The sequence below is a fragment of the Lolium perenne genome, chromosome 2 (genome assembly GCF_019359855.2).
Source record: "Lolium perenne isolate Kyuss_39 chromosome 2, Kyuss_2.0, whole genome shotgun sequence".
Lineage (NCBI taxonomy): Eukaryota > Viridiplantae > Streptophyta > Magnoliopsida > Poales > Poaceae > Lolium > Lolium perenne.
This window is the reverse complement of record NC_067245.2, coordinates 94,534,828-94,559,442: the sequence shown is the minus strand read 5'-3', so window position 1 is coordinate 94,559,442 and position 24,615 is coordinate 94,534,828. Positions and strand designations below refer to the sequence as shown.

Below are 24,615 nucleotides of genomic sequence, written 5' to 3'. Positions count from 1 at the left end.
TGGAGGTGGAAGAAAGATACGAGCGTTATCTAGCGGGAGAGAGGAGGGACATGAGGAGGAACTGGATGAAGACCATGGCCTTCATGATGATGCTCATCGTGACCATGTTGGTCATGTTCTATGTGATTTTAGTTTAGGTTAGTAGCTACATTGTGAGGTGTATGACGACACTTGTGACGACTATGTACCGAGACTTATAACTTTGTGAAACTTCGTCGTTCGATGTTGCATATGCACATGTGTTGTATGAATCAACATTTCGAAAAGAGACTTGCGTATTTGTGTATTGATACCGAAATGAGACTTGGCTCTCTATATGCTTCTCATATTGCATGTACTGATGTATAAATATGAACTGTTGTATAAATTTGCAAATATGCATTGTAATACGCTGGAAAAAAGCTATAAAATTGTATTTTCGAGTACTACTGCCGGCGCACCTACATGCCCTAGTGTCAGCGCACAAGGCACGCGCCAGTGCTGACATCCCTACTGCCGGCGCAGCTGCACGTGTGCCAGTGGAATAGGTTAGTTGCCGGCGAATCAGGGCTGGTGCGCTGGCAGTAGATGCCTTACCGCCGGCGAACACCCATGCGTGCCGGCAATGCCCAGTTATCACTGGTCGTTCGCACCGGCGGGATTTGGTGCGCCGGCAATAGGCCAATTAGGTGCGCCGGCAGTAGGCCTTTCCCTTGTAGTGCGTATAAATCGTGGAGGAGGACCCGCAGATCGCAGAGTAAGAGGCGTGGGAGGCGGCAGCACTAGCGGTGACCGTAGAAGGATTTGCCGCGGACGAGCGGCAAATACTGGAGTCGGGGCGGCATCACCGGGAGGTGGAGCGGCATCGCCGGTAGCAGGGGTGGGAGCAGCAACAGCGTGTGGATGAAGTCTACGAGCGGCGGCGCTTGGCGGAGATCCAGCTGCGGCTACAGAGGCAGGAGGTGGAGCACCGTCGGCGGCGGGAGGAGTTGGAGCAGCAACTGCGTCAGGGGGAGGCGACCGCGTATAGAGTGTCCTACTTGACGTTCGTGGCAGAGAGAGCAGCGATGGATCAACGACGACGGAGCAGCAGAGAGAGCATCAGAGAGAGCATCAGAGAGAGCAGCGGTCGATTGTCCACCTCCCAGAGCGGGGTGGCCAGTTGGTAGTAGGCTAGAGATGAAGCAGATTTCACATGTTATCCGAGATTGAGGAGTGAATAATATTTTACTCGGATTTGCCCTAAATCAGCATTCATTCCTTGACCCTGAATGACATGAAAGTGAAACTACAAGTAAATGTTTGGTTTGGTTTATCTTATTTTTTTATCAGGGCAGCCTGTTCGAGGGTATCGGTGTGGAAACAACACCCTTCAAATAGAGGATGTGCTGCCCCCATATGACAGTACCGGCGTTCCTGTCGGCGCCTATTTGGGGACACCGATGGAGACACTCTTAGTGGCTGATTGTACGAATTGAATTTTGTTGCATGTAAAAGCAGAGCTTGACGTTTTTGTGACACAAAGTTTTGGGTGCTCAACATTTCCTTCTTTATTGCTGAAAGGAATCCAATCGCGGAGGGCAGAAAAAGCCGCTTTATCCCCCACGAGGCCCCGATCCTCTCTCAATCGCATCGCGGTCACTGCCATCTTCAGACATTGGCCAGTAGAATGGCTACAAATATCTCTCCCAAATCGAGAAACCCCTTCTCGGGTTCCAGCGTACCAGCCAAACGGGGTCTCGACGCCTTCTCAGCTGAGCTCGCTTCCTGCCGCTTTGACTTCCGAGTTCCGAGCGAGCCGTTGGTAAGCGCCGGACAATCCTAATCTTTTCTTGTGACAAGCAAATCGATTAGCTCGTTGGGCGATCCAATGATGGCGCGTTCTTCTTTGCAGCTGCAGGTGAGCCGCGCCGCCATTTCGTCCTGCTGAGCATTTCGTCAAACAGCTGGTAGGCGGCCACCCCGGCAGAGCCCAGCTCATTTCCATCACTCAAGTGCTTCCGCCTGTTCTCCTGGTTTCTAAATGCGATCTCTGCCCCTAAATTCCTTCTGCTGATGAACAATGGTCGTCTAGATCGAGAACACAGCATTCGTGTTAGCTTCTACTAGAGGTCAAGAAACCACCTGTGCTTTCTTGCTTGGCGGGGATGGGGATGGCCTCTGCTCTAGTTTATGCCATCCTTCTCTATGTTTGCATTATTTCCGGTGGAGCCATAGCCGATAGCCAGAATAGCACCAATGGTGGCATCTCGAGGCCGACTGAGGTGCGCATCGGTGCCCTCTTCACATTTGATTCGGTTATCGGGAGGGCAGTGAAGCCGGCTATCAAGCTCGCTGTTGCGGATGTCAATGCTGACCCAGGTGTACTCTCCGGAACAAAACTGACTGTTCTTATGCAGGACACTAATTGCAGTGGCTTTGTTGGAACCATTGAAGGTTTGTACTGACTTCTTTTCCATCAACTTTTCTTTTGAAGAAGCTATCTTGAGTCTATATATGTTAATTAGCTTAGCCCTTTGTTTAGCATCCAGGTATGACATATGTTTCTCTCCTTATTAACTACTAGACATAAGATAACATTTGGTTAGTTATTTGGAGTTGTCTGGTATTTGATCGAAGGTATGGAATTAATAATTTTCCATTTTAATCAGCTTGCCCAAAAAGCATCCTTTCCTGAATTAGATGTTATTCACCTCTAACTGATTGCCTGAATTGAGAGCTACAACGCAGAGAAAACTTTGTTTTGGCTTGCACGTGTTTATGCTTCTTTGAACTAATTCTTCGTAGCCAAACAGTACTTGCCTATTAGCTCCAGTGCCATACACAGTAATCACATTCAGGTACAGATAATTTTTGGCTTCGAAGTTCAAAAGCCATCATAAATTAGTTCTACTTCCATGATATCATCACATGTGCGCAAATTTGAGTCATACTGAATATTTGTTCTTCTGCAAATCATACATAATGGTTGTTGAAGTGGACTGCCTTTTCTCATTATAATTTTCCTCAAATTGCTTATGCTTTTTAAATTATAAGCGAACCTAAGATGTATTTACCCCTCATAGAAATCTTTCAAGAGTTTGACAACATTCTACATGTGCAGCATTGCAGCTTCTCGCCAAGGATGTCATTGCTGTACTAGGTCCACAATCGTCAGCAATTGCTCATGTCGTTTCCCATGCTGTTAATGAACTCCATGTGCCACTTATTTCTTTTGCAGCCTCTGATCCTACCCTTTCTTCCCTTGAATACCCTTACTTTGTGAGGACCACACTAAGTGATTACTACCAAATGGCTGCTGTGGCTACTATCATCAGTCATTACCGATGGAGAGAAGTCATCGCAATCTATGTTGACGATGACTATGGTAGAGGTGGCATCACAGCATTAGGTGATGCCCTTGCAAAAAAGATGTCCAAGATAACGTACAAAGCAAAGTTGCCACCTGGTGCTGGAAGGACTGCAATCCAGGATATCTTGATGCAAGTGAATGAAATGGAGTCACGTGTCTATATTGTCCATGTCAACCCTGACTCTGGTCTGAATGTTTTCTCCGCTGCCAAATCTTTGGGGATGATGAGTAGCAGCTATGTGTGGATTGCAACAGACTGGCTTTCTGCAGCTATAGATTCATCTGTGCATGCCAATTCTGATGCGATGGAAAATACTCAGGGGGTTATTATGCTTCGGCAACATGTTGCTGACTCTGGCATTCAGCATTCCTTGCTTAGCAAACTGAACGGTCTGACTAGAAAAGCAAACAGTACGAGCTTGAGTTCTTACAGTGCGCATGCTTATGACTCTGTATGGTTAGTTGCTCATGCTGTTGAGCGGTTCCTGACTGCAGGGAATGAGGTATCTTTTTCTGTGAACCAAAATTTGCAGGCTGTAAAGGGAAGTAACCTACAGTTAGATTCTCTGAGAATTTTTAACAACGGAGATAAATTACTGGAGAAAGTGTGGCAGGCAAATTTCACAGGAGTTTCTGGCCAAGTACAATTTACTTTGGACAGGAATTTGATCCATCCGGCTTATGATATCCTGAATGTAGCTGGTACAGGTTTAAGAACCATTGGCTATTGGTCAAACTTTTCTGGTCTGTCGGTTGCTGCTCCAGAAAACTTGCATTCAGCACCACGGGACTCCTCAACCAGCAATGCTCAGCTTCATGGTGTCATCTGGCCTGGTCAGACTGCTGAGAAACCCCGTGGTTGGGTGTTTCCTTATCATGGAAAGCCTCTAAGGATTGGAGTACCTCTTCGTACAAGCTACAATGAGTTTGTGATGCAAGACAATGGACCTGATGGAGTAAAGGGATTTTCAGTTGATGTTTTCAAATCTGCAATAAGCTTGTTGCCTTACCCTGTGGCATACAATTTTGTTTTGTTTGGAAATGGTTTGAAGAATCCGAGCTACGGTGACCTTGTTCAAAAGGTTTCTGAAAATGTGAGTAACATTCTCATACCACCGAGTTCTGAAACTATCTAGCATCTTTACTACACCATATTTTATTCATTCAGTTTTCATTGGTTGTGCCACTCAGTACTTCGATGCTGCAATAGGGGACATTGCTATTGTGACAAATAGAACAAGACTTGTTGATTTTACCCAGCCGTATACAGAATCAGGTCTCATTATTGTAGCTCCAGCAAGGGAGATTGAATCAAATGCTTGGGCTTTTCTGAAACCATTCACCTTTCAAATGTGGTGTGTTCTAGTTATGCTCTTTCTCTTTGTGGGTGCAGTTGTTTGGATACTTGAACACCGCACTAATACCGAGTTCCGTGGAACCCCAAGGCAACAAATTATGACAGTATGCTGGTTCGTACCTGTATTATATGTGTTTCATTTCTCTCCTTGTAAATTATAAGTTCTTGTTTTTTATTTGATTTTATGGTGTTTCTTCACCTTTTCAGGTTTAGTTTTTCCACCATGTTTTTCGCACACAGTAAGTTTTTTATATCAAACTTATCAATATTAATAGGTATCCTAGTTCACTCTCATATCCTCCCTTTTTTCACTGCTTTACACAGGAGAAAACACATCTAGTGCACTTGGTAGATTTGTGCTCCTTGTGTGGCTCTTTGTTGTGCTTATTGTTAACTCAAGCTACACGGCAAGCTTGACATCGCTTCTCACAGTTCAGGAACTAACATCAGGGATAAAAGGTCTTGATAGCTTGATCTCTAGTTCAAGTCCAATTGGTTACCAAGTTGGATCTTTTGCCAGAAACTATCTTGTGGAAGAGCTCAATATCGCCGATTCTCGTTTGGTGGCACTGAACAGCCCAAGTGATTATGCTAGAGCGCTAGAGCTAGGGTCAGGAAATGGTGGTGTTTCTGCAATAATCGATGAGCTACCATACGTTGAGATTTTTTTGTCAAAGTACTGCAAATTCAAGACGGTTGGTCAGGTTTTCACAAAAGGCGGATGGGGATTTGTAAGTTAATTATTTATGATCAAATAACACATATTTTTGGTCCTTTATCTTACTGTTGTACCATAATCTGATGCAGGCCTTCCCAAGAGATTCCCCTCTCGCTGAGGACTTGTCAACAGCAATCCTTACACTGTCAGAGAATGGCAACCTCCAAAGGATCCACGATGAATGGTTAAGTGTGAGAGGATGTGACACAGATGATAGTAACATTAGCTCTAACTCCTTAAGCCTCTCAAGCTTCTGGGGTCTCTTCGTCGTCTGTGGCCTTGCATGTGCCATTGCTCTCTTAATTTTCTTTTGGCGAATATTTTGTCAGTACAGCAGGTATAATAACCAGATTGAGCTGGAGCCGGAGATTGTAAACCGACCAGCAAGGTTAACTAGCATCAAGTCATTGATTTCTTTTGTCGATAAGAGGGAGGAAGAAGTGAAGAATGCTCTCAAGAAAAAGCCTAATGTATCTCAGCAGACAAAGATTGGTAGCACAGAAGAACAATCTACATTACCACTATAAGTCTTAGCTAGCTACATGACTAACATTGTCAGCACAATGCGCTGTCCTACAATTGAAGTGGCTGTTTTCAGTTCGTGATGGACTGATGACACGGTTTTCTTGTGCGCGGTTTGTTCAGACTGAAACCTGGCAGCAGCCGAGGCAGCTTCAGAGTATTTCTCTGAAATTACCTAGTTAATAAGTCATATCGTGCCCAGCAAGAACAATCCTGAATCTCCTTCGGCACCAATTTCTGGGAGAAATACCATTCAGTTGCAGCTATAACTTCTATCAAGTTGTGTTTTTGTCGTTTTGAAGTTACCTCTTCAAACTTCTTGTTATAGCTATGATCTGAAGCATCCTCCAAATAAGTTGAGAAGTTCGAATCCTTGTTTGGTGTGGTATTTGTCTGGTACTCTAGTTGTGCATTTTCTTTCACTACTGCTCTTTGCTGAAGAAATAGCATATCCATCTCTTTCACCTGATAGGCAATTGCAACCCACTTCAGCAGACTCACATCACAGCGCATAATTAACATTCTGTTCTTTAATTGCAGCATTCGCATAAAATGTTTTCTCTTTGGTTACTTCTGAGGGTGAACAGTGCCCTATCCTTCTCTTGACACTCGAGGCAACTGAGAAAAAAATTGGCTTTGACTTTTATTAAGATTGGAAGGTAGCATGGCCACATCTCGCAGTATTGTTTAGCTCGATTGATGGTCCCAGTTAACTTTGTTTGCCAAGATATCCTAATCTAATACTAGCAGCAACTTAATTCGGGTAAGATTAGTTACATGTATAAGTACCCCTTTCCTACAGAAAAAGAGCCGGCAACAACCTCCGATTGATTGTAAGGTATGATGTATGCATTTCATGGAGAGGCAGATGTGCTATAGACAAATACTACTAGTAAGTGTTGGGAACTGATTCAATTCGGTTGCATTTTGTACAAAACTGATTCATCTAATCACAGGATATCTGGTCTACAATGATACATTTCCTAGAAATCCAGTTCAATCATGCATAAAAATTCCATCGCCTTTCAAGCTGCACATCACAGTTAAATAATAAAAACTAATTTTGCAGAATTTCTCGGAGCATGAACTGTATCTGTAAATAGACGATTGCCCATCTAATCTGGCTTGGTTGTTTTATTTTGTGATCATTAAATTAGTACAGAAACAACTTTTGGGAACGATATATGTTAATTTGTGCGATATATAGATGAACTTTAGTTAGTGAATATACCGCTGATGTTTCCCTCGCTGATATGTTCCAAGAAATCCAGCATATAGAGCCGTAACCTGGCGTCTCCTTGTTTCTGACTTTTCTTACACGATAACATCAGCAAAGCTAGACGCCATGCATGCTCTACATCTAGATGGTAATACGTCAATCATGAGGTGTCCAAGGTGATCCAAGAAAATCTTTATCTTGTCAAGGCTCGGAGTCGCAGGACACACACATGTCCGGCCACCTCAAAATAAACTAAGAGGCGACAAGCCAAGTGGCGGGAAAGGATTAGAAGAAGCGCCTGACGTCCTTGTGAAATTAAAGTGCAATCGAAGGTGAACTTGGCTCTTCTCAGCTTAATATGCTCCCAAGGTGTGGGTGTGCCCCATGGCAAGCAGTAGGTGCCTAACTTGCACAAGCAAAACTGGGCTGTAGTGGCTAGCTACATGTGTGCATGAGCATGATCACATACTACTAGCTAGCTAGCATGTTGTTTTTTTGTTGGGTTGGTGCTGATGAGGTGCATGGTGAGGTGATTGTAGTGGGCAATGAGAATGTCTCTATCTCGGCTCACTGTTTTTTTTTTCCTCTGATCATGCAGTGTGTAATACCGCGCAGTTTAATTTTTACAAGCGAACTTCCGTTGTGGCGTTAAACATGATGGGATATATATCATGAAGTGCTTATGTTGTTTGTTGTAGATGGGTGTACTTCCATGATGAGATGGTCAGCAAACAAAACCATCACTCAATTGGTTGGAGCACTTTATCTGTAGATATAGCTGTGATCTTTATGGGGGAGCGAATAGTTTTTCATGCAATGATCTGGACATAAGTAGTGATGTGCTTCAAGGGAAGGCAAAGGAGAAAAGTATCATTTGTGTTTGTGGTTTGCGATTCCACTTGTCTACTTTTGTTCTACTCTTTCGGAAGTGGTAGGGCTGTCAAGAAAATTAACCAGTTATCTCTTGCAAAACGGAAAGATGCCATCCAAGGTTAGTTGCTTATAACACTTCTAACTATAGCTTAATTACTTCTTTCTGTGAGATTTGCAGGGGAGATAGAATATATCATCTCAATTGAAACTGTCAGCCATAAACAAAAGTAGGTAGTTCTTGGCTTATTCCACTCTCAAGGATCCAATTTGACTAATACATTATGGCCTCCTCTTGACCAATGGTATCCCTACCATGCAGCCTATAAAGAGAGAAGGCAAACATAGAATGAGTCCGAGTCACCCTACACTTGTGTGCAATCTTCAACGTTGTTAAGTTGTTTGATCCCCGGTAGTTGCAACATCAACTACTAGTGCACAGTTCATAGACCAAACCCTACACAGATTTTCTTTTTAACTCTGATTCATGCGAGCAAGACATCTTCATGCATGTCAAGATGGTAGGTATGACTCTCCAGAATAGATTTGTGCGGCGTAAACTGCACCTGTCCTAACACTGTTTGATCCTTCGTAGTTTAAGCTATCATGGAGAGCAGCGGTACTATGCTGAACCAAGGGCATCAATTAAAGATGTAATCCTTGCTTTGTCCAGATCAAAGATCATATTCCTTCTGATTGATTCACATGATCGTTCCAGCTAAGACCCCGTTAAAGGAAAAAAAATTCTCCACATGAGCTCTAGTGATGCCCCTATAATAAAAAAATAAAAAACATATATACAATTTTCAAAAACAAATGAAAGAAATTATATACTTTGTTGGTGATATATCCTAGAAACATGCAAATTGCAAGGCGAACTTATTTTTATTATGGGCTATACAAAAATGACAAAATCTAAAAAAAATTGGAGATTTGAAAATGTGATACTTAGATCCACACTTTTGTCATTTTTGAAAAAATATGATTTTTTTGGAGATTTTCACATCCACAGTTTTTTCATTCTTGCGTAGCTCAAAATACACATTATTTTCAATTGATGGTTTGTACGTTTGTGGCAAAAGAATGGGCATGAAAGGAGAGTAATGGATGTGTTTTTGTAGACCATGCCTCTACCTCAATCATGCTAGTGGCAAAAATCAGCCTAACCGGGGTCGAATCTTACTGTGATATATCATGCCACGAGAGCAGGCTTTTTTGGCCATGACTTGGTTTGTAAAACCTCGGCAAACTTCTCCTTAATAGATGAGGCATTGCTTGAACATGCAAACCTTGAACAAGCATAGCTTGAAGATCCACCTTGAGGAGGGAGTGCTTGAACAACCACCAGATTTTCCAAGAACTGTAGACTCGTCTCTAAGGTGTTAACCTAGCACCACAACAAAAGTGGATTTCTTCCTACCACCGCAAAGTCATCATCACATGAGGGGTTAGTATGTACCACCTCATCATACATACATGCCATTAGAAGTTTGAAATTCCCTAGCTACCACCAAAATATAAATCACGACATCATCATCAACCATCACCAGCAAGCAAGCATGCATCCCCACCCCACCCCCATGGCCTAGAGAACCACTACGGCACTACATATTGTAGTAGTGCTTGGACATGTAGGTCCTGAGCCACAGGGTCCTATGTCTCTCCTCCATGCCAACAAAGTTGGTAAACTGGGCCTTGTGGTCGACAAGGTGGCCAAGAGCCTCCTCTGAGAAGTCAACAATGCTCATGACAGCCTTGTAGAGGTTTGGGTGCATGTCAATTGGCTTGTTGCCCCTAATCGCTTGAGCGACGTACTTGACGGCTTCAGTCATGTTGCTAAAGGCCTGGAGCTCATCCTGAGCCAGCCCACTCCGCTTCCTATTGCCTCCAGGTGCATGGCTGGTGGCAGGCTTGTCCAGGCCATCGATGATGATGGTATTGGACTGTTTGCATTGTCAGTTGCTTCCTCGGGTGGAGGTGAAGACGTGCCAAGGGGCTCATTTGAGCCCATGGAAAACTTGTCGGTGGTGATACCACCGACAAAGATAGTGTGCATATCATTGTAGTTCTGGATCGTCTTGTTGAGGAACTCGGCATCCTTGGGCTGATCCTAAAGAAGGAAGACAATTAGAAGTGGCCATGGATGATCAAATGTCAACTACAACACAATTAGACTATGCTAACCGTGATGTATCCCTGGTAATAGTCAACCTCTAACATAATGTTGCTGATGTCCTCATCCCATGGAGAACCGCTCAAATCTCTGAGCTTGCTAATATGGATCCACCTTAGCCTCCACTTCCACATATGGTTGTACACCTGAGTAGAAGTCACCTTGGCTCCAAAATGCTCAAACAGAGCCTTGGAAACATCAGGCAGGTGGACATGTTTTAACCATTTGTCACTACGGATGCCGGTTTTGATGAGCTCGCACATCTTCTCTAGCATGAAGGAGGACTATAAGGGCAGCCACTTCATGGTTCCCTTCATCTGCACAGCGTGCTCTTTACTCGTTGCACGAGCATCATGCACCTCTTACACCTTCCTTGCCTTTGCAAGGGTTATGGCAACCTTTAATGCGACGCTGTTCACAAGGCTTTGCACAAAGCTCTACAACATTGTGCTTGCTAAGGCTGGTCAAAACTCCGACCCACCTACCACATTGTTCTCACCCTAGTGACCCTGTGAATCACCAACAAACGAAGGGATCTATGAGTCCTCAAAGGGGACCAGAGCCTGACCAAGGAAATCGTCGTACAACGAGTCCTACATTGACCCACAATGTACAAGCTAGTTAAACAATGCTACAATCAATGTAAAACAAGATCACACAAGAAGAAGATCATAGAAGAGTACCATTGTACAATATATGCAAACAAGAAAAGTGAGCAAGACAAGCTTAAGGCCTACATAGAACAAGATCATACAAGACGACCATGGTAGAATCTAGGCAAACAAGAAAAGTAAACAAGACATGCTCAAGGCCTACATAGTACAAGATCATAGAAGACGACCATGGTAGAATCTAGGCAAACAAGAAAACTAAAAGGACATTCTTATGGCATGCATAGAACAAGATCATACAAGACGACCATGGCACAGTCTTAAGCGAACAACAAGACAAAACAAGACAATCCATGCTCATGGCCAACCTAGAACAAGATCGTACTACATGACTAAGGATAGCACAATCTAGGTAAACAATCACAAATATAACATTCTACGTCCACGAATCGAAGCTAGAACAGTCAAAGATGTAACCTACAAGTGTACAATAGTGACAGATCTAAGCTAAAGCGGTCAGAGATCTACCCTGACTACATGGAGGTGGAGGAGGAAGTCATGGTTATGTTACACATAGTCATCATTGTTGGAGGTGGACGAAGGAGTGGAGAGCTTGAAGAAGTGGCCATAGTCGCTGCCGACACTGGTTACCTTGCTCACTAACCAGAGAAGAGAGCTCGAAGGGTAAAAATACTAGTTTCAAAATCGTCGGTGAGGGGAGGGGTAGAAATAAGGGAACGTTTCGGATGGAGGTGACCCAAATAGTCATGTCCCCTTTTTCTCCGGGGGAACTCGCGCCATCACCATGGTCTAAGCAGTTCATGCAAGTGTTGTCATTTATATGGTTCTGGGGAGACAGAGTCAATGGTGGCTCCAGCGAAACAGTTGAATCGAGTGTTTCTGTTTGGCCTGGCCTATCTTTTTTTGCATGGGTTGCCCGGCCAAAAATCCCGAGCTGGCCCGAGCCAAGATTGCATGGTTGGGCCGGGATCGGTCTAGAATACTGAGCCTGAACATCGGGTCGGGCCAGGCTTGGCCTACAAAATACACGTTCTAGGCAGATGCTAGGTTGGGTGATACGTCTCCGACGTATCGATAATTTCTTATGTTCCATGTCACATTATTGATGATATCTACATGTTTTATGCATACTTTATGTCATATTTATGCATTTTCCGGAACTAACCTATTGATGAGATGCCGAAGGGCCGATTCTTTGTTCTGCTGTTTTTGGTTTCAGAAATCCTAGTAAGGAAATATTCTCGGAATTGGACGAAATCAACGCCCAGCATCTTAGAATCCCCGGAAGCATCCAGAACACCCGAGAGAGGCCAGAGGGGGGCCACAGGGCCACCACACATGACCCTGGCGCGGCCAAGGGGGGGCCCGCGCCCCCTAGTGTGTCGTCGCCTCGTTGACCTTCTGACGCCGCCTCTTCGCCTATATAAAGGTCCCTGACCTAAATCTTCGATACGGAAAAGCCACGGTACGAGAAACCTTCCAGAGCCGCCGCCATCGCGAAGCCAAGATCTGGGGGACAGGATTCTCTGTTCCGGCACGCCGCCGAGATGGGGAAGTGCCCCCGGAAGGCTTCTCCATCGACACCACCGCCATCTTCATCAACGCTGCTGTCTCCCATGAGGAGGGAGTAGTTCTCCATCGAGGCTCGGGGCTGTACCGGTAGCTATGTGGTTCGTCTCTCTCCTATGTACTTCAATACAATAATCTCATGAGTTGCCTTACATGATTGAGATTCATATGATGATGCTTGTAATCTAGATGTCATTATGCTAGTCAAGTGGATTTTACTTATGTGATCTCCGGAGACTCCTTGTCCCACGTGTGTAAAGGTGACAGTGTGTGCACCGTGTGGGTCTCTTAGGCTATATTTCACATAATACTTATTCACTATTATGAATGGCATAGTGAGGTGCTTATTTATATCTCTTTGTGATTGCAATGGTTTTGTATCACAATTTATCTGTGTGCTACTCTAGTGATGTTATTAAAGTAGTTTATTCCTCCTGCACGGTGTAATGGTGACAGTGTGTGCATCGTGTAGTACTTGGCGTAGGCTATGATTGTGATCTCTTGTAGATTATGAAGTTAACTATTGCTATGATGGTATTGATGTGATCTATGCCTCCTTTCGTAGCGTGAAGGTGACAGTGTGCATGCTATGTTAGTACTTGGTTTGGTTATGTTGATCTGTCATGCACTCTAAGGTTATTTAAATATGAACATCGAATATTGTGGAGCTTGTTAACTCCGGCATTGAGGGTTCGTGTAATCCTACGCAGTTAGTGGTGTTCATCATCCAACAAGAGGGTGTAGAGTCTAGCATCTATCTATTTATTCTGTTATGTGATCAATGTTGAGAGTGTCCACTAGTGAAAGTATGATCCCTAGGCCTTGTTCCTAAATACTGCTATCGCTGCTTGTTTACTGTTTTACTGCATCTCTACTGTCTGCAATATTACCACCATCAACCACACGCTAGCAAGCACTTTTCTGGCGCCGTTATTACTGCTCATATATATTCATACCACATGTATTTCACTATCTCTTCGCCGAACTAGTGCACCTATTAGGTGTGTTGGGGACACAAGAGACTTCTTGCTTTGTGGTTGCAGGGTTGCATGAGAGGGATATCTTTGACCTCTTCCTCCCTGAGTTCGATAAACCTTGGGTGATCCACTTAAGGGAAACTTGCTGCTGTTCTACAAACCTCTGTTCTTGGAGGCCCAACACTGTCTACAAGAATAGAAGCACCCGTAGACATCAAGCACTTTTCTGGCGCCGTTGCCGGGGAGGAAAGGTAAAAGGCACTCATACTCCGGTTCAGTGTAACGATGCTTTTCTGGCGCCATTGTGTGTGTGCTCGAAGCTATTTCCTTTAGATCCTGCAATTGCATCTTTTTGTTTCTTGTTTACACTAGTAAGGCATAATGGACAACAATGAGCTTCTTATTCTATTTCCTGATTTAAGACATGGATGGTTTGATCCGAAAATTAAAAAACCCATGGAACTTTATATGCATGCTAATGGGAATGTTATTAATATGAATGCTTTGAACACTATTGTTGCTAATGCTATGGAAAATTCTAAGCTTGGGGAAGCTGGTTTTGATGAGCATGATCTTTTTAGTCCCCCGGGCATGGAGGAGAAAATTTACTTTGATGATACCTTTCCTCCTATTTATGATGATTATAATGATAGTAGTCTTTTAGTACCGCCTGTTATGGAGGATAAATTTGATTATGATTACAATATGCCTCCTATATTTGATGGTAGCTACTTTGTTGAATTTGCTCCCACTACAACTAATAAAATTGATTATGCTTATGTGGAGAGTAATAATTTTATGCATGAGACTCATGATAAGAATGCTTTATGTGATAGTTATATTGTTGAGTTTGCTCATGATGCTACTGGACATTATTATGAGAGAGGAAAATATGGTTGTAGAAATTTTCATGTTACTAAAACACCTCTCTTTTTGCTGAAAATCTTGAAGCTGCACTTCTTTTATCTTTCTATGCTTGTTGCATTATGCTTCTTGAATTTGTTTATTTACAAGATTTCTTTTCATAGGAAGCATGTTAGGCTTAAATGTGTTTTGGATTTGCTTCTTGATGCTCTCTTTTGCTTCAACTACTATTTCTTGTGAGTGCATCATTAAAACTGCTGAGCCCATCTTAATGGCTATAAAGAAAGCACTTCTTGGAAGATAACCCATGTGTTTATTTTACTACAGTATTTTGTTTTTTATTTGTGTTTTGGAAGTTGTTACTACTGTAGCAACCTCTCCTTATCTTAGTTTTGTTGCATTGTTGTGCCAAGTAAAGTCTTTGATAGTAAGGTTCATACTAGATTTGGATTACTGCGCAGAAACAGATTTCTTGCTGTCACGAATCTGGGTCTAATTCTCTGTAGGTAACTCAGAAAATTATGCCAATTTACGTGAGTGATCCTCAGATATGTACGCAACTTTCATTCAATTTGAGCATTTTCATTTGAGCAAGTATGGTCCCTCAATAAAATTCGTCTTTACGGACTGTTCTGTTTTGACAGATTCTGCCTTTTATTTCGCATTGCTTCTTTTGCTATGTTGGATGGATTTCTTTGTTCCATTAACTTCCAGTAGCTTTGAGCAATGTCCAGAAGTGTTAAGAATGAATGTGTCACCTCTGAACATGTGAGTTTTTGATTATGCAATAACCCTCTAATGAGTTGTTTTGAGTTTGGTGTGGAGGAAGTTTTCAGGGTCAAGAGAGGAGGATGATACAATGTGATCAAGAAGAGTGAAAGCTCTAAGCTTGGAGATGCCCCGGTGGTTCATCCCTGCATATTTCAAGAAGACTCAAGCATCTAAGCTTGGGGATGCCCAAGGCATCCCCTTCTTCATCGACAAATTATCAAGTTCCTCCCTTGAAACTATATTTTTATTCGGTCACATCTTATGTACTTTACTTGGAGCGTCTGTTTGTTTTTGTTTTTGTTTTTTGTTTGAATAAATGCTTGTGTGGGAGAGAGACACGCTCCGCTGGTTCATAGGAACACATGTGTTCTTAGCTTTTAATTTTCATGGCGAAGGTTGAAACTGCTTCGTTAATTGTTATATGGTTGGAAACGGAAAATGCTACATGTAGTAATTGGTATGATGTCTTGGATAATGTGATACTTGGCAATTGTTGTGCTCATGTTTAAGCTCTTGCATCATATACTTTGCACCTATTAATGAAGAAATACATAGAGCTTGCTAAAATTTGGTTTGCATAATTGGTCTCTCTAAGGTCTAGATAATTTCTAGTAAGAGTTTGAACAACAAGGAAGACGGTGTAGAGTCTTATAATGTTTACAATATATCTTTTATGTGAGTTTTGCTGCATCGATTTATCCTTGTGTTTGTTTCAAATAACCTTGCTAGCCTAAGCCTTGTATCGAGAGGGAATACTTCTCATGCATCCAAAATCCTTGAGCCAAACACTATGCCATTTGTGTGCACCATACCTACCTACTACATGGTATTTCTCCGCCATTCCAAAGTAAATTGCTTGAGTGCTACCTTAAAATTTCCATTCTTTATCTTTGCAATATATAGCTCATGGGACGAATAGCCTAAAAACTATTGTGGTATTGAATATGTACTTATGCACTTTATCTCTTATTAAGTTGCTTGTTGTGCGATAACCATGTTCCTGGGGACGCCATCAACTACTCTTTGTTGAATATCATGTGAGTTGCTATGCATGTCCGTCTTGTCTGAAGTAAGGGAGATTTACCGCTAGAATGGTTAGAGCATGCATAATGTTAGAGAAGAACATTGGGCCGCTAACTAAAGCCATGATTCATGGTGGAAGTTTCAGTTTTGGACAAATATCCTCAATCTCATATGAGAAAAGTTAATTGTTGTTGAATGCTTATGCATTAAAGAGGAGTCCATTATCTGTTGTCTATGTTGTCCCGGTATGGATGTCTAAGTTGAGAATAATCAATAGCGAGAAATCCGATGCGAGCTTTCTCCTTAGACCTTTGTACAGGCGGCATAGAGGTACCCCTTTGTGACACTTGGTTAAAACATATGCATTGCAATGATAATCCAGGTAATCCGAGCTAATTAGGACAAGGTGCGGGCACTATTAGTATACTATGCATGAGGCTTGCAACTTGTAAGATATAACCTACATAACACATATGCTTTATTACTACCGTTGACAAAATTGTTTCTTGTTTTCAAAACCAAAGCTCTAGCACAAATATAGCAATCAATGCTTCCCTCTGCGAAGGGCCTTTCTTTTACTTTTATGTTGAGTCAGTTCACCTATCTCGCTCCACCTCAAGAAGCAAACACTTGTGTGAACTGTGCATTGATTCCTACATACTTGCATATTGCACTTGTTATATTACTTTACATTGACAATATTCATGAGATATACATGTTACAAGTTGAAGGCAACCGCTGAAACTTAATCTTCCTTTGTGTTGCTTCAATACCTTTACTTTGAATTATTGCTTTATGAGTTAACTCTTATGCAAGACTTATTGATGCTTGTCTTGAAAGTACTATTCATAAAAAGTCTTTGCTATATGATTCATTTGTTTACTCATGTCATTACCATTGTTTTGATCGCTGCATTCATTACATGTGCTTACAATAGTATGATCAAGGTTATGATGGCATGTCACTCCAGAAATTATCTTTGTTATCGTTTACCTGCTCGGGACGAGCAGAAACTAAGCTTGGGGATGCTGATACGTCTCCGACGTATCGATAATTTCTTATGTTCCATGCCACATTATTGATGATATCTACATGTTTTATGCATACTTTATCGTCATATTTATGCGTTTTCCGGAACTAACCTATTGACGAGATGCCGAAGGGCCAGTTGCTGTTTTCTGCTGTTTTTGGTTTCAGAAATCCTAGTAAGGAAATATTCTCGGAATTGGACGAAATCAACGCCCAGCATCTTAGAATCCCCGGAAGCATCCAGAACACCCGAGAGAGGCCAGAGGGGGGCCACAGGGCCACCACACATGACCCTGGCGCGGCCAAGGGGGGCCCGCGCCCCCCTAGTGTGTCGTCGCCTCGCTGACCTTCTGACGCCGCCTCTTCGCCTATATAAAGGTTCCTGACCTAAATCTTCGATACGGAAAAGCCACGGTACGAGAAACCTTCCAGAGCCGCCGCCATCGCGAAGCCAAGATCTGGGGGACAGGAGTCTCTGTTCCGGCATGCCGCCGGGACGGGGAAGTGCCCCCGGAAGGCTTCTCCATCGACACCACCGCCATCTTCATCAACGCTGCTGTCTCCCATGAGGAGGGAGTAGTTCTCCATCGAGGCTCGGGGCTGTACCGGTAGCTATGTGGTTCATCTCTCTCCTATGTACTTCAATACAATAATCTCAGGAGCTGCCTTACATGATTGAGATTCATATGATGATGTTGTAATCTAGATGTCATTATGCTAGTCAAGTGGATTTTACTTATGTGATCTCCGGAGACTCCTTGTCCCACGTGTGTAAAGGTGACAGTGTGTGCACCGTGTGGGTCTCTTAGGCTATATTTCACAGAATACTTATTCACTATTTTGAATGGCATAGTGAGGTACTTATTTATATCTCTTTATGATTGCAATGGTTTTGTATCACAATTTATCTGTGTGCTACTCTAGTGATGTTATTAAAGTAGTTTATTCCTCCTGCACGGTGTAATGGTGACAGTGTGTGCATCGTGTAGTACTTGGCGTAGGCTATGATTGTGATCTCTTGTAGATTATGAAGTTAACTATTGCTATGATGGTATTGATGTGATCTATGCCTCCTTTCGTAGCGTGAAGGTGACAGTGTGCATGCTATGTTAGTACTTGGTTTGGTTATGTTGATCTGTCATGCACTCTAAGGTTATTTAAATATGAACATCGAATATTGTGGAGCTTGTTAACTCTGGCATTGAGGGTTCGTGTAATCCTACGCAGTTAGTGGTGTTCATCATCCAACAAGAGGGTGTAGAATCTAGCATCTATCTATTTATTCTGTTATGTGATCAATGTTGAGAGTGTCCACTAGTGAAAGTATGATCCCTAGGCCTTGTTCCTAAATACTGCTATCGCTGCTTGTTTACTGTTTTACTGCATCTCTACTGTCTGCAATATTACCACCATCAACCACACGCCAGCAAGCACTTTTCTGGCGCCGTTACTACTGCTCATATATATTCATACCACCCGTATTTCACTATCTCTTCGCCGAACTAGTGCACCTATTAGGTGTGTTGGGGACACAAGAGACTTCTTGCTTTGTGGTTGCAGGGTTGCATGAGAGGGATATCTTTGACCTCTTCCTCCCTGAGTTCGATAAACCTTGGGTGATCCACTTAAGGGAAACTTGATGCTGTTCTACAAACCTCTGCTCTTGGAGGCCCAACACTGTCTACAAGAATAGAAGCACCCGTAGACATCATTGGGCTGCTCAGCCTAGGCCGGCCTTTTCAGGATTCAGGAAGGATTTCTAGGCTTGACGGTCAGCCCGGGCTAGGACCTAGGTTTGGGATTCTTCAGGTTTGGTCCGAGTTTTGCCTAGGTATAGTCTGGCCTGAAACTGATTTGACACGTGTTCCAGCTATAACGTGGAGTGAACCTGGTTAAACTTGTGCGGCCTACCAATCGCGTCCTACATGTGTAGATGTGTGGAATAGTGTTGCTCCCCTTCTTTCGTTCATTGGTTGCCCCGCGCGACCAGGGGCAAAACCCTAGATCCCGCCCCTTGCACCTCCTCTCATCTTTCTCCCCAGCCACCGCCGGGCAAAGCCCGCGTGGTTCCGGCGCCGATGGACCTTTCTCTACCTGGCGCGAGGAGAGTTGCGAGGGGAGGCTTCTTCCTTGGTAGCAATGCGGCTCGGCGGAGGTCGTCGTGGCCTGGCGTGGCGGCGGCCGACGAGCTGCGTCAGGGGAGGACCGCCAGTTGGGCTTCTAGCGGTGGTTAGGGTTCGCCCTGGTGACGCCCTGGGGGTGGGGGACATCACAGGATGGGGTTGCCTTCTCCTCTTAATTTGAGATTTTCCTCGTTTCATATGATTTTCGGAAGACGGAAGAGAACACACATCAACCAACCATGAAGTTCCAGGAAATAGTCTGCAAAATTGTTGGCCTCCCACTCCGCCCAAGGAGAAGGTATCATGCATCTGTCGATCCTTCTTCATCTTCAACCTTGGCTCCTCGGTTCGTCTCCCCTTCCGGACGAGCCTGACGAAGTTGGGGCGGTGGCAAGGGCAGGGGACGAACTGTGGGAGCTTTGATCGAGGTGGAGCTGCTCGCCGGTAGGGAGAGGCGACAGAGAAGGTTGTCTCCGAAGGGCATGGCCTCTGGGGAGGGTGTTGTTGGGCCTGGCCGCCCAGCCCCTCAGGAGAAGGACGCGAAGGAGAGCCTACGCATTTTGGGTGCCCCTTTGGTTTTGGGTGCCATTTTTTTCTCTGTGCTTGTCTTGTAAACTGATAACCCAGCCGTGTTGCGTGGGTGTAAGTTGTAACTCCTAGCCGGTTGAGGGTTTTGTTAATTTAAAATCGGGCTATGTGAGCCTTTTATCTAAAGGCATCTCCAACGGGGCGCCGCAAACAGACGTTGAACGACCATTTGCGTCCACGCGGACGAAAAATGCGCCTGCACCCTGCTCCAGCGGGGTGACGCATAGTGATCGGGCCGTCCGCGGAGACGCAAACACGGCCCAAATCTGCGGCAGGTTTGCGTCTCCGTAGACACTGCGCGGTTGCGCCGAGCATCTTCCTTTTCTTACTCGGCCACGCACGTCAGGGACATCGGATTTGCTTCCTTTTCCCCTTCTTTGCTGCCCTAGTGTGACGCCACCACCCCAACCCCACCCACCCCCCACCACCGCCCCGCCGCAGTACACACTGTCTGCTCGGTCCTCGCCGCGCCAAAGAACAGGATCTCAGTCGGGGTAGGTTCTGGCGCGCACTTGTCGCCTGTTTGGGGGGGGGGGGGGACATTTGCCGGTTGTGCCACCCGGCCTCGCCACCCACGACCTATTCGGTCAATTGCGCCGGTAGGTTTCTTACTCATCTTTTGGGCGCTATTATGGGCGGCCATTGATCCGCAGTTTCTGCCCACGCAGATGGACATGTGGAAGATGTTGGACAAGTTCCGCGTTGAGGTCATTGACTCATCTTCGGGCGAAGGGTCCGATCACACAACGCAGACCATGGCTACTGTTGCGGCCTCCATCCTCCGCGAGTACAATGCCAGCTAGATGCCGGTGCACCGGGGCTCTGTGAAGGGCCGCTCAAAATACCTGTCGTGCAACAGAGTGGAAGGGCACCCCCGTTCTCCACAAGGAGCACTTCCACGGCACCAATCCGGTGTCCTGGCCGAAAAAATGTTCCAAAACCGGTACAAGATGTCAAGGGACCTGTTCATGGTAATTCTACGGGGCGTCAGAGACTACGACGCCTACTTCCAATGCAGACCCGATGCAACGGGTGCGCTAGGCTTTACCTCCTAACAAAAATGTTCCGCACATGCTATCCTATGGAATGGCTGCTGACATATTCGATGAGTATGTCTGAATGGGTGAGAGCACCTGCCTTGAGTCCATTTACCAGTTTTGCTGAGCTGTGATTGTCATGTTCGGACAACATTACTGTAGGGAGCCACCAGTTAAGGATACAAGGCGGTTGTTGTCTATCAACCAGTCTAGAGAGTTCCGAGGAATGATCAGCAACATAGATTGCATGCATTGGGAGTGGAAGAACTATCAATTTGGATGGTAGGGTCAGTACAACGGCCATGCGGAGGGATGCACTGTAATTCTTGAAGCAGTGATATCTCAAGATTTGTGGATTTGACATTCATTCTTTATCATGGCTGGTTACAACAATTGCATCAATGTGTTGCACCGATCACCAGTTTCCAATAGGCTTATGCAAGGCAAAGCTCCCCGGGTGAGCTACGAGATCAATGGAAATGAATATGACAAGCCATATTACCTTGCTGATGGCATCTACTCTAGCTGGGCCACACTGGTGAAGACTGTCCGTAATCCAAACACGGAAAAGACGAAGAGGTTTGCCAAGATGCAAGCGGCTTGCAGGAAAGATGTGGAGCAGAGATTTGATGTGCTCCAAGCTTGGTGGGTAATTGTCTGTCACCCGACAATAACATTGTCGCTGAAGACCATGGATTAGGTGATGACATGTTGTGATGATCGCAATAACATTAATGGGATTTCCAATGTGAGTTGGTTGCGCCAATCCCTGGGACATCATCCTGGCAGGACTACCTGTATATGAATGTTGAAGTCACTGACGAGAACGTGTCAAGACGTCTACAGACGGATCTGATTAAGCATTAGTGGGCATTGACTGGGCACAAAGACAACGCGTAGAGGTCAATTTCATATTATTTTTATGTAGACTTTTAAGAATTTAGATGTAATAACTAAGACTATTTTGAACATGTTAATTTTGTTATTTAAAACATCTCAATTAATGCGGACGCGTAAATACGTCGCTCCACTGTAGGCACCCCCAGACGCAAACTGACACGCGGTAAAAAAGATTAAATTTATGTTCACTGATTAACACAAGCAGATGCGTGCACCCATTTTACGCGTTCGATATGCGTCGTCCCCTCTGGATAGAGACTCATCACGAGATGGCCGTGACTCGTCTGCTACCTCTTTGCTTGGCACGTCCAGAGCTTTTCAGGAAGCATCGATCCATGGATGGCACGCCTCACATGACCGCAACGTCCGCAAAAGCAAAGGACGGAAACAAAAGGCAGGCAGCACGCAGGTGCTCGCAAGCCAACGCGATGCTAGGGCTGCAAGCTTTCTGCCAAGATTCGGGCAGCCAGCTGCGCCCGTGCTCGCTCGAGCTGCCTGCCTGCCATGGCGCCCGAATTCTGGACAGCGTGCACTTGCCGACGAGCGTGCGGCCATTTTTCGTGCTCAGCGCTCCGCCTGTCGATTTGCTCTTGGCGGGACACGGGAACGTGCCCGTGAAAGGCCGCGTTAACTAGTCGTCTAGTCGCCTGATCGTAGGATTGATCGCCTGCCCCGCCGCGTGAACCCAGGTTTGCGCCGCCGGTTGCGCTCCAGTTGCCAACATCACAACACCAACAGCCGCGCGCGTGTGCGAGCGCTGTCGATCGCCGTGGCCGTCGGCCTGTGTTGCACTACCACTACGTGCGCCGCGCTTATCTTGACAATAATGTTACACACTGCATGCCTTTTCCATTTTCTGCAACACGGGAACGGAATCGAATATCCTCGTCTTAGATAAAGGTTAAAGCGTGCGAGTAGCAGAAACTCGGTAGCATAAGGGCATCTTCAGTGGGCCGGCTCTCGAAGGAGAACCGACTGATGACATGAACGGATGCAGGTCTATCGGGAGGAGACTTTTTTTTCGAGAGCACGCGAAACACGTGCCTTATCTTTATAGAAGAAGAAGCAACACAATTACAATAGAGCACACGGGTGCCAAACACACGCACACTACCTCCCTCCGCCTAGGCCTACTCTCTCGCTATACCTAGCCTCCCTCCTCTCCTGGCCCTCTCCCAGAGGTGGAACTCATCTCTAATCTGCACTAACATCTGGTCTAGAATTTTCTGCTCCCTCACATTCCCAAAAGCCCTCGCGTTCCTTTGCTTCCATAACGTCCACATCGTGCTGATTACCATGGAGTCAAACCGCTTCCTATCGATCCTTCGCACTCGCTTGCGGGCCTCCGTCCACCAGCGCTGGAGGTTCCCCGTGAACCCAGGGTCAGCAATCCGTAGGTTCACACTCCTGATGACCCTGCACCACACCTGTCTCGCATAAGGGCATCTGGTAAAGATATGATCAACGTTATCTTCCTCTTGTAGGCATGTGTAACATGTGTCCGGCTGCTCCTGGAGCCCATGCCTCGCTCGCCTATCCGAGGTCCACAGCCTGTATCTGAGGGTCAGCCATGCAAACACCTTGCACTTCATGGGGGAGAAAGATCCCCATACCGGCCCGCTCATGCTCCAGCGAATACCTCCCTCACACAACATCCTATAGGTGCCCTTCGCCGTGTAGCTACCCGACTCCACTCCTTTCCAAGTGATGCTATCAGGCCTCGTGCCATCTTTCTCCACCTCTTCGACAGCCTCCCACAGGCACAGACATTGCATCCTGAGCTCAGCGGTCATCTCTCCTTGAATATCATCTATCCATCCATCCTCATGCAGAGCCTCCGCCACCCGTCGGATGTTCCTCCTCCGGGTAGAAACCCTGGCGAACACCTCCGGCGCTAGCTCCTCTGCAGTGTATCCACCGATCCATCTGTCCGTCCAAAAATGAATCAGACGTCCATCTCCCACAGTAAACTGTGCCAGGCTCTGAAAAACTCCTGCTGCCTCTGGGTCCTTTAGCCCCGGAAGGCCTTGCCATGGCCTCTCCGGATCCGTACGTCTGAGCCAGTGCCATCTCACTCTAAGGGCGAGGCCCTGTAGCCTGAGATCCTTAACCCCCAATCCTCCCAGCTCCTTTGGTTTACATATGCTCCTCCATGCCACTAGGCACTGTCCTCCTTGAACTTCATCCTTGCCGGCCCAGAAAAAAGCCCTCATCCACTTGTTAATCTCCTCAAGTAGCCAGACCGGGGCCTCAGCGACCACCATTTGGTGCACAGCTCTCGTCGCCACCACCGAGTTTATCAGAACCAGTCTCCCCTCTCTGCTGATAAGGCCCCTCTGCCACCCCGGGACACTTTTGACGACCTGGTCCAGCAGCGGTTGCCATTCTGCCTTGGTGAGGGGGCGGAGTGCCAGCTGAAGTCCCAGATATCTGACCGGGAACGCCGCCAACTCGCATCCCAGGATCCTAGCCGTCCTCTCCTCCTCCTCCTGTGTACCACGGATCAACGTTGCAGTAGTCTTTTGGAAATTCACATGGAGCCCCGACGCCTCTCCAAAGAGACTCAATATGTGTTTCGCCGCCCATAGCTCCCCGAGGCTCGGCTTGAGGAAAAGCACCACGTCGTCGGCATACACTGAAATCCTATGGATGGGTAGGATGGAGGCCAAATCTCCAAACAGGCCCTCCTCTACGGCCTTGATTACCATGACGGTCAGGGCCTCCATTGCCGCCACAAAAAGCATGGGGGAGATGGGATCCCCTTGTCTCAAGCCCCTGCCATGATAGATGCGGCCTCCTGGCACTCCATTCACCATCACCCTAGTGTTGGAGGTATAGAGCAGCAGCGCTACCCACTTCAAGTATCTCTCTCCAAAGCCCATTCTCCTCAGCACCTCAAAAAGGAAACTCCA

General features: G+C 45.5%; 1 protein-coding gene across 2 annotated transcripts; it reads left to right on the top strand.

The window, feature by feature from the left end:
* Window positions 1-1,629: 1,629 nt before the first annotated feature.
* LOC127333289 (glutamate receptor 3.4) lies at window positions 1,630-6,302 on the top strand. 2 transcript variants are annotated; one of them, XM_051359669.2, is made up of 8 exons: window positions 1,630-1,783; window positions 1,874-2,415; window positions 3,083-4,425; window positions 4,523-4,607; window positions 4,725-4,800; window positions 4,896-4,927; window positions 5,013-5,419; window positions 5,496-6,302. In XM_051359669.2, exons 2-8 carry the CDS (start codon window positions 2,127-2,129, stop codon window positions 5,931-5,933), a joined length of 2,670 nt encoding a protein of 889 aa, XP_051215629.1. In that variant the 5' UTR covers window positions 1,630-1,783; window positions 1,874-2,126; the 3' UTR covers window positions 5,934-6,302. The 2 variants fall into 2 exon arrangements, with proteins under 2 accessions (XP_051215629.1, XP_051215628.1); XM_051359668.2 differs by having other exon boundaries at window positions 4,523-4,800.
* The last annotated feature ends 18,313 nt before the right edge of the window (window positions 6,303-24,615 follow it).